The 9,576-nt window shown below is 47.5% G+C and overlaps 1 protein-coding gene across 1 annotated transcript; it reads left to right on the forward strand.

Annotated features, from left to right (window-relative positions):
• On the forward strand, positions 1,447-2,512 carry LOC109232903 (light-harvesting complex-like protein 3 isotype 1, chloroplastic). Its single transcript, XM_019398594.1, has 2 exons — positions 1,447-1,684; positions 1,786-2,512. The coding sequence occupies exons 1-2, from the start codon at positions 1,462-1,464 to the stop codon at positions 2,034-2,036; spliced, it is 474 nt and encodes a 157-aa protein (XP_019254139.1). The 5' UTR covers positions 1,447-1,461; the 3' UTR covers positions 2,037-2,512.

The raw sequence follows: 9,576 nt of genomic DNA on the forward strand, positions 1-9,576 counted from the left end.
AGGAGGGAGGGAGGACGGGGGGGGGGGGGGATAGAACCTAGTAATAAAGAACATAATTTGGATTCTTGATTGATGAAACCAAATTAAGTCGTACTCCGAGTAGTGCTCTTGCATTGGGGCATGTTGGGTCGGCTTCAGCTACCAAGACATACATGTGGTACCTTGGACAACCCATCACCACCACCATGGAGGATGATGCTGCTGTTTCTTCTGGGCTCTTGCCTGAAACGTCTTGCTCTGATGACACACATGATGATGCAGCCGATAGGGACTTGGCTGGAGTTAGTAATGCAACAGCACCTCTCTCACTACTTGAGTACTCCTTGTAAATCACCTTTAGCTTGTATTGTCTGCGTGGGAAATGCATACCGGTGCGATGTCTCCTGTTTAGGCACCAGGCGCAACCTTCCTAAAAAGCTCCGTCCTTGGTTAGGTGAAGGCGAGTAGGTCAGCGCACTAGCCAAAAAAGAATGAAAGACGGAATTGTTATCCTGTAGCTCCCCCCCCCCCCCTCGTCTGGTGGTGCTTGTGTTGAGGGTGCACCACCAGAAGTCGGGCTTGAAGCTCTCAAGGACCAACAATCCGAGAGCTGATGGTTGTTAGTCACGACTACTATCAAAAAGCTCCTATGAAGATGAATATTTCACATGGAGGAGTGTGCATCTTTATGTTGGGTGTTCTTCTGTCGTTTGTTTCCTGCCATATAGTGATACTGTGATAGCTAACTAAACAACCTTGCACACTCTATTAAGCTGAGACTCTGATAAACCGGTGTGCAGCTGAAGTGTCTCATTCCAAAATGGTATCCGATTGAGGGTGTGTCGAGCAGCATAGACTTGGTTTGATTTGAAAGTGGGTGTGCCTGCATGCTGCCATAACGGTTTTCTATATGACTTGGTTATTTTTCAATTTGGATGCCATCCTATATTTTGAGAGATGGTGTAATGCTGAGTTTTGGTCAACCCAAATAAGGAAATTAATAGGCATAATTTGGAAGTGTGTCGAGTAAGTGCATTTGGACCTTAAGCAGGTGAGCAGATGAATAGATAAAAGATTGAAAATGAGCTTTGAAATAGAACTACTAAGAATTTGTGGAGCAAAATTTTTGTATTAAGCTTTTCTTGTGAGGTTGGCTGAACACAACGTGTGGAGATCCATGGGCAAGAAGGTATTGGTGATATTCGTATTCTTGCTCTTTTGCTGGTTTTGATTGAACTCTTGAGTGAGAATTATCTGTATGTTTGATGCAATTATAGATCATATACAGTTGTTACTTCTTAACTATAAGTTGATAACATTTGCTTGGCTGTGTCATTGAGATTATTGTCTGAAGCCTTCACTAAGCACTATCGTATGGTAATACACTTAAAAAGTTGTAATCTTTAAACCTTTTTTTGGATTGTTTACCTACATTTGACGCCTTCCCGATAATACATTGGCTTGCTTTGTTCAAGATTTATAATGGTAATAGACATTATCAATGTCTCCTTTTCGTCCATTTTGGCAATTTATCTCAATTTAACAATTGATGCCTATTCATTTGCAGAGGTTAGGAGAAGGAAATGGTTAGAAGATAACCCAGAGTCATCAAGTAATGAAGATCCTGTGCTTTTCGACACCTCAATTATTCCTTGGTGGGCATGGATGAAGAGGTTTCATCTTCCTGAAGCTGAACGTCTCAATGGTTCGCTCATACTCATTTTTCCTTGCAATTATTTCATGTTTTCAAATACAAAGCAGTAGTTATAATAGGATTAAGCTGATCGATGTGAATCTTATACACAGGTCGTGCTGCAATGGTTGGTTTCTTTATGGCCTACTTTGTGGATAGCTTGACTGGTGTAGGCCTCGTCGATCAAATGGGAAACTTCTTCTGTAAAACACTATTGTTTGTAGCTGTAGCCGGTGTTCTTCTAATCCGCAAGAATGAGGATATAGAAACTATCAAAAAGTTGGTGGAAGAGACTACTTTCTACGACAAGCAATGGCAAGCATCTTGGAAAGATGAGACCTCAAGCAGTTCAAAGGAGTCTTGAGATTGTTCCTCGTATAAGTTAGTTTCCATATTCTTGAAATAATCCGCAAATTCTCATCTATGCTAGTCAAAGGATCATATTCTCCATTTTGTTGTAGTGCTCGGGCTGCTATGTTGGAAGCGGAGCCTTAGAACAACGGTAAAGTTGTCTCTGTGTGACCTATAGATCACAGATAGAATCAGCCGCTAATGCTTGCATCTGGTTAGGTTAGGCTGTTTGCTTCACACCCTCTTGGGGATGCTTCGTGCACTGGGCTGCCATATTTTTTTTTTCCCTTTCTTGTTCTGTTTCTGAGCAATGATTCTTGATTTTAACTTTTTCTGTCTTTGTTGTAAGGTCTTTTTGCTGATCTTGAAATACTAACTCCCAATCCTTTTGATGAAATCAATATGAAGAATTGGTCAATTCACTTGTAATTGTTGGATACCTGTGGTTATGAGTTACTAATAAAATTATTGGTAGTGTAAGAGACTCAATTAGATGCCTTGGTTCAACATCAATTTCTTTTTCTTCTTTGACAGCAGTTCTGTCCGAACCAGCTTATGCTCACTCGACCATGGCACCGAGTACATATTATTTTTCACCTACACAGTATCGAGTAATTTTGTTCACCAATACTTAAGATAGGAAGAGATCACATGGCATGTTTTTATTTCATCTTTCGTAGTTTTATTGGCCACTAAATCACACCCTTAGGTGTTCGGTTCAACGTCAATTCATTTTGACTAGTATATAGGAGTGTTTCGTTATAATAGTCTGATGCACTTTACACATGGTGCGGAAAATTAAGAGTGCCTGTTTGCTCACAAGTTATCGCATATCTTATGAGTGTAAAACAATGAGAGTAAATCACGGGAAAATCATAGCAAAACGTAATAATCCATTGGACCAAATGAAGGAGACAAAAATAAATACTCAGGATTAGGGGGAAAAACATTAGAAGCCTTTATTGATAATATTGGTTTGGTCTGCCTCTCCATGAAGAGGTTCAGAGCCTTACAATGGTGTTCCCTTTGCCCAGAATATGGGTCTCGCTATCTGCTTTTTTCTCTTGTCAATAGTGAAGAAGAAGAAGCCCCCCTTTTCAAGGGTTTCCTCTCTTGGTATTTATAGCTGTGAGCTTCGTGAGCTGGCAATAAGTGGCCGTGACCACGTTGGGGTTTCGCCTTCATGGTGGCGGATGGGCCATGGCCTTGCTTGATCGAATCAGATGCGGGTTGAATATCGTTAGTTCTGAGTGGTCGTACCACTAATTAATCATGAATTAGCTTAAGACGGGATTAGCTTCGTTAGTTATCGTGGGGTCGGATTCTGACCCATACAGTTAGTCCCTCCGCTTATTGAGGTCGGGCCTTGGCCGAGCTCGATGAGTGGATTCCATCGACCGTAGTTTGGGAAACTCGGATAGGGAGGTCGACTGTTGCTTCGGTCGAGGCCGGATTCTCTTTGGCGATGGCCCTTAGCCTTGTAGAGTATTAGTATTTTGTTGTTGTGCTATGAAGTCATCGTTCGATCGAGGTCGAACTCTCTTCCTCGGCGAAGGCGCTTGACCTTTTAACTCACTTCGAGTGAGGTTGAGCTTCATTGTGCTCTGATCCTTATGTTTGTTTTGGGTGCATACCCGTCGACCATGGCGGACGGGTCGTATGTTGTGCGGCCGAGGGGAGTGAGGGCAAGCTTGATACGTGTTTGGCGATGTCAAAAAAATTCTAGGGCGCAGGGAGCATCTCCTCGGCATTCATAGGTCGTTACAACCATTTCGAGGGCGAGACGCCGATCGGTGATTGCAAGGCTGCTTTATGGAGCCTGTCATAATGACGCACATTCCTATGGAATCGAACCGGTGTGCGGTTGGTCATGTAGTTAATGGTGGCTGTTGGGGTGCATGAAGGCCACTTGCGTTGCCTATAAATAAAGGCTGAGGCATTCATTTTTTATATTCTCATTGTTTGTCTGAGAGAGATTCTGAAGAAGCTTTTCTTACTGTTGTTTCACCTTCGTCTTCGTCCCCCAAACTTTGTTTCTTTCTCGTTATTGTATCAGCAATGGCAGGCATTTCTTCCCAAAACGTTCTTCTGACGGATTTTCCGGTTAACTCACCGGTGACCGAGAGGCCATTTCCAGCAATGGGCGATGCAGAACTGGTGGAGACCGGTGAAGCCCCGTCGGTTGACGAGATAGTACCTCTGCCCGGAGGTCTGATGACTGATTTCACCGCCGATGGTGGGGAGGATCAGGTGGATGAAGCCCCATTACTGGGGGAGATTGGGATGTCCCGACTACGGGGACAGGGGGTCATCCCCTGCTATGCTGACGTCATTCTCGCTAGAAGCGAGGAGAGGGTCCACACCAACCGTAGGGGATACTGCGTTTTTTACGCCTATCCCTTCAAGTTGGGGTTTAAGCTCCCGCTCCCAATGCTGGTGGTTGATCTTTGTCGTTATTACGGGGTATGTCCGGGTCAGCTTACTCCTTCTCTTTATAAATTATTAGCAATGCTCATCAAATACGCAGAATTGGCTGGTAGGGAGGTCACGCTGCAGCATGTGCTTAGCCTCTACGCTCCCCAGAGAGTTCACGGTACCATGATTCGAGCGTGCCCTCGCGGGACGAGGAGCCTGACTGCGAAGCTGGATGATGAGGTCGACCCTCGCCCTTTCGAGCACTTCTTCTACATCAGGATGGAACATTTAGTGGCGTGCTCTACTGGATTCCCAGAGGCTTGGAATCATGCACGTAAGTTCCTTAGTCATCGAATTCTCTTTTTTGCCCCTCCTTACGTCTTGTGCTCATAAACGTTAACTCGTATCAATTTTGTAGCCGAAAAGTCGCCGCCGGCTCCGTTGGCTGGGATTCGTGAGTGGGTTGAGGCCGTGCTTCCCCATACGGTGGGGATACGCACATGGGCGTCTTTCTGGGAGAGGCATGGCCGTAGACCTGTGGCAGGTAAGAAAAATTGACTTCTTCTTCAGTTCCGCTTTGTTTCGAAACTATTCCTCAACTTTGTTTTTCTGTGATCAGGGAGGGCACGCCGCGTCAGGGCCCCTCAGTTGGCCTTCCGTCGGCCGGGTGAAATCGCTCGACTTACTGCGGCGCCGGTGTCGCGCCCAATTCCGAGGGCGGCATTAGTTGAATCTTCAGCGGTTCCTTCTCCAGCACGGGCCGTACTTCGGGACGAGGGGCCGTCAGGGGTTGTGCGCCCTAGGGCGGAATCGCATCAGACGGGGAAGAGGAGAGGTCGTTGATAAGGCGTAGGGTCGTGTTCACGCCGGCTCCTCCTGTGGTAATTAATTTGGACTCTCCTCCGACGGATGCGGAGAGGGGTGCGGTCGCGGCGCCTGCTCTTGAGGGTGAACAGTCAATGGGGGTTGCCCTGGCTGGCTTGGGCCATGAGGATGCCGTCGCTTCGGCGGCTCAGTCGGTGGTTCCAGTCGCTGAGACGGGAGGTAGTTCCTCAGCGGCTGGTAATGTTGGTGAGTTAAGCACTCCTTTGGCGGCTGCGGCGGGAGGTTCCACCTCGCCGGCGGCTGAAGGAGGAAGAGATGCTGTAGAGGGTGAGTACGAGTCTGAATCCGACTTGGACTCCGACGACGTCCGTATGTTCCAGGAAGGCTTCACCAATTCAGCGGTGCGCGTAGAGGGGCGATCTCGCTTCATTGAGGTTCCCACGGAGTTGAACTTATTGCTCCAGGGGAGTAGCTTGGTCCCGCAGCTTGAGCTGCTGTGCTCGGAGGCCGAGAACGCGTCATTGAGGGGCGTCACGGATGTCGGACTGATGAACGAAGTGGCTGTGATGGGCTTGAGGGTATGTAATATAATGTCGGTTTGCTTCTTTTTCATCTTAGTTTGAACTTTATCTTAATCGTTGTCTTTGCTTTGTAGTCTTATTTGTTGGAGGTGGAGAGCATCCGTCGAGCCAACGTCCGCTCGGGGATATTTTTGCGGGCGCTGGAGAAGTACCACCGCTACCGAGATCGGTGCCGAGAGATGCGCGTGCGCTTGAGGAATGATCCCCGTAATCGGACCTTGGTCGAGGAACTGGCGAGGCGGGAGCTTCAGATGCAGCAAGCACTTGGCGGAGCGAGTGCTCTCGAGGAGCAGCTCCGGCGGAAGGATGAGGAGCTTGAGGCGGGGAGAAGGGCTGCAGCTGAGCGTGAGCGCCAGGTCCAGGCTAAGGCGGCGGAGGCCGCTGCGGCATGGAGCGGGAAAGTGACTGCGTTGGAGGGTGAAGTCGCGGTATTGAAGCTTCAAGTGAGGGATGCCTCGTCGAGGGCTGGGGCGTTGAAGGAAGCTATCCGCGTGCACGAATCCCAACAGGCATTGGAGAGGGATGTTGCGGCCTTTAGAGAAGCGAGTCTCGAGGAGCGGATTTGTGTCTTTGAGCAGGACGCCCAAGTCATGGCGGACCGGATCACAGCCTTAGAAGAAGAGAATCAGCGCCTACGGGATCAAGCAGCTCCTTCCAGCCAGGCTCGAGAACTTTGGGTCTTTGCCGAGGCCCAACGTGATGTATATAAGAATTTGTGGGAGGCCGGTGTCGTGACCGAAGCTGCTTTCGAGGGGGCGCGTCAAAAGGCTCGTGAGGCCCGTGCCGACTGTGGTTTTGACGCGGCGACGCCAGAGGCTGACGCTGGTGCAGATGGTGGCGCAGACGACACCGAGTAAAAAGATGTTATGCATTTTTTCTTGTCTTGTTCGCCGTTTGGCGTTTAGGTGTTTCTTGTTTTTTTTTATATTCCTTGTATTGATCGGCCTTGGCCGGGTGTAAGCGGGGATGACCCGCAATTAATTTCGTGGATAAATGAGATCTCCGTTCCGTTATTTGCCTTGTATCTGTTTTGTACCTCCTCTTTTTCCCCCTTAGATTTTTCTTTGCATGCGCTCGAAGGGGTGATTTGCCTTCGAGTTCGACTCTGGCAGGCATGTTAGTTTTTAATTGTTAACGACTCTTCTTCTTCGACTCGGGGTGAGCGAGTCGAAGCCGTTGCTTGGCGATAGCGGCACTTAGCCTTAGTCCCAGTTCGGGCGCGGTCGAACTGTCGGCCGTGATGACAGAAGCGCGGCCTTGTAGTTTGACCGGGGCCGGACTTTACGTGTCCCCAATCTTAGTTTGAGTTGGGAGTACTTACTTGAAGGGCGTGGGCGCCTACCCCACGCCTCGATTCGTTGGAGGTTGGGTTTCGCTGAGTTCAATGATGAAGGCGCTTGGTCCGAGTCCTGGTTCAGCTGTGGTTGAACTCGTTAGATTTGAGGACGAAGGCGTCTAGCCTTATGGTTCAAGAGAGGTCGAACTCGTTGGGTTTGATGGCGAAGGCGCGTAGCCTGAGTCTTGGTTCGACCGTAGCTAAACTTACTGGCGAAGGCGCACAGGCTTGATGCAATTTGGAGGCGCGTAGCCTGAGTCATGGTTCAACTGTATCTGAACTTCTTGGCGAAGGCGCATAGCCTTGATTTAATGGCGAAGGCGCATTGCCTGAGTCCCAGTTCAACTGTTGTTGAACTTAGTCGATTTTGGTGGCGAAGGCGCGTAGCCTGAGTCCCAGTTCAACTGTTGTTGAACTTGGTCGATTTTGACGGCGAAGGCGCGTAGCCTGAATCTTGGTTCAACCGTAGTTGAACTTGCTGGCGAAGGCGCATAGCCTTGATTTAATGGCGAAGGCGCATAGCCTGAGTCTTGGTTCAATCGTAGTTGAACTTACTGGCGAAGGCGTATAGCCTATATTTAATGACGAAGGCGCTTAGCCTGAGTCTTGGTTCAACCGTAGTTGAACTTACTGGCGAAGGCGTATAGCCTAGATTTAATGACGGAGGCGCTTAGCCTGAGTCTTGGTCCAACCGTAGTTGAACTTACTGGCGAAGGAGCATAGCCTTGATTTAATGGTGAAAGCGCATAGCCTGAGTCTTGGTTCAGCCATAGTTGAACTTGCTGGCGAAGGCGCATAACCTTGATTTAATGGCGAAGGCGCATAGCCTGAGTCTTGGTTCAACCGTAGTTGAACTTGCTGGCGAAGACGCATAGCCTTGATTTAATGGCGAAGGCGCATAGCCTGAGTCCCAGTTCAACTGTTGTTGAACTTGGTCGATTTTGACGGCGAATGCGCGTAGCCCGAGTCCCAGTTCAGCTGTTGTTGAACTCTGTCAATTTTGATGGCGAAGGCTCATGGCCTGAGTCCCAGTTCAACTGTTGTTGAACTTTGTCGATCTTGATGACGAAGGCTCGTGGCCTGAGTCCCATATTGTGGGTATTGAGTGCTGAAACTCGGTTTGGATTCGAGACCTTGAGCGGCTTATCCGTTGTCTTCCCAACCAGGGTATATAGGCTGTCTTGAGGCGACTCTCGGCTCGAGATATCTCCGTGCCAGTTTCTGGCCGGAGCTCGTATCAGGGATGTGGGAGATGCCTTACAGAGACCTTCCCTTAGGGGGGGGGGGGGGCTTCTTCTTTTTGTTTGCACTATCTGAGATCGGAGAGAGAGAAAGAGGACTTAGATCTTGATTTGAGATCTTCGAGTTCCCCTTCGAGTTTGGCGTTTCTTTCCTTTTGGTCCAGGGAAGAACTACGCGATTTTTCTAGGAAATCCCCACAGACGGCGCCAAATTGTTTGCTCAAAAGTTATCGTATATCTTATAAGTGTAAAACAATGAGAGTAAATCACGGGAAAATCATAGCAAAACGTAATAATCCATTGGACCAAATGAAGGAGACAAAAATAAATACTCAGGATTAGGGGAGAAACATTAGAAGCCTTTATTGATAATATTGGTTTGGTTTGCCTCTCCATGAAGAGGTTCAGAGCCTTACAATGGTGTTACCTTTGCCCGGAATATGGGTCTCGCTATCTGATTTTTTCTCTTGTCAATAGTGAAGAAGAAGAAGCCCCCCTTTTCAAGGATTTCCTCTCTTGGTATTTATAGCTGTGAGCTTCGTGAGCTGGCAATAAGTGGCCGTGACCACGTTGGGGTTTCGCCTTCATGGTGGCGGATGGGCCATGGCCTTGCTTGATCGAATCAGATGAGGGTTGAATATCGTTAGTTCTGAGTGGTCGTACCACTAATTAATCATGAATTAGCTTAAGACGTGATCAGCTTCGTTAGTTATCGTGGGGTCGGATTCTGACCCATACAGTGCCTAAAAAATTATCGCAAACATACCCATTTCATTTTATTCAGAGTGCGTTTGATTTCTTACAATTTGTATTCCTTGTATATAATTCAACATCACATGGTATTTTACATTATAACTTATAAGTTTAGGAAGTTGAGAGTAAATTGAGTAGTTTTATCCGTTAAAACATTTTTTTAAAGGAATTGTGGAATTCATGAGGATGTTTCATTATCTTCAATTGACAAGAATGTCGCGCATCGGATTGGAGTGGGGTGCAAAAATAGATGTTTGCTTCCGGTGTTTTTTGTGATAAGAATTTGCTATCAAAATTCAAAAGTAAGTTCTATAGAGCGGTGTACGAGTATACCAGGATAAATAAGATCAGAAATAAAGTTATTCGGGATAAGGTGGGCATGACCCCCTATGAAGGACAAAA

Source organism: Nicotiana attenuata, chromosome 10 (assembly GCF_001879085.1).
Source record: "Nicotiana attenuata strain UT chromosome 10, NIATTr2, whole genome shotgun sequence".
Taxonomy (NCBI): Eukaryota; Viridiplantae; Streptophyta; class Magnoliopsida; order Solanales; family Solanaceae; genus Nicotiana; species Nicotiana attenuata.

What these genes read in the sequence shown, in the direction of transcription:
- LOC109232903 (XM_019398594.1), top strand. Translation starts at nt 1,462, where the DNA reads ATGGTAATAGACATTATCAATGTCTCCTTTTCGTCCATTTTGGCAATT. An exon ending in TGAAGCTGAACGTCTCAATG is followed by an intron (nt 1,685 to 1,785) that starts GTTCGCTCATAC and finishes TCTTATACACAG; the next exon opens with GTCGTGCTGCAATGGTTGGT.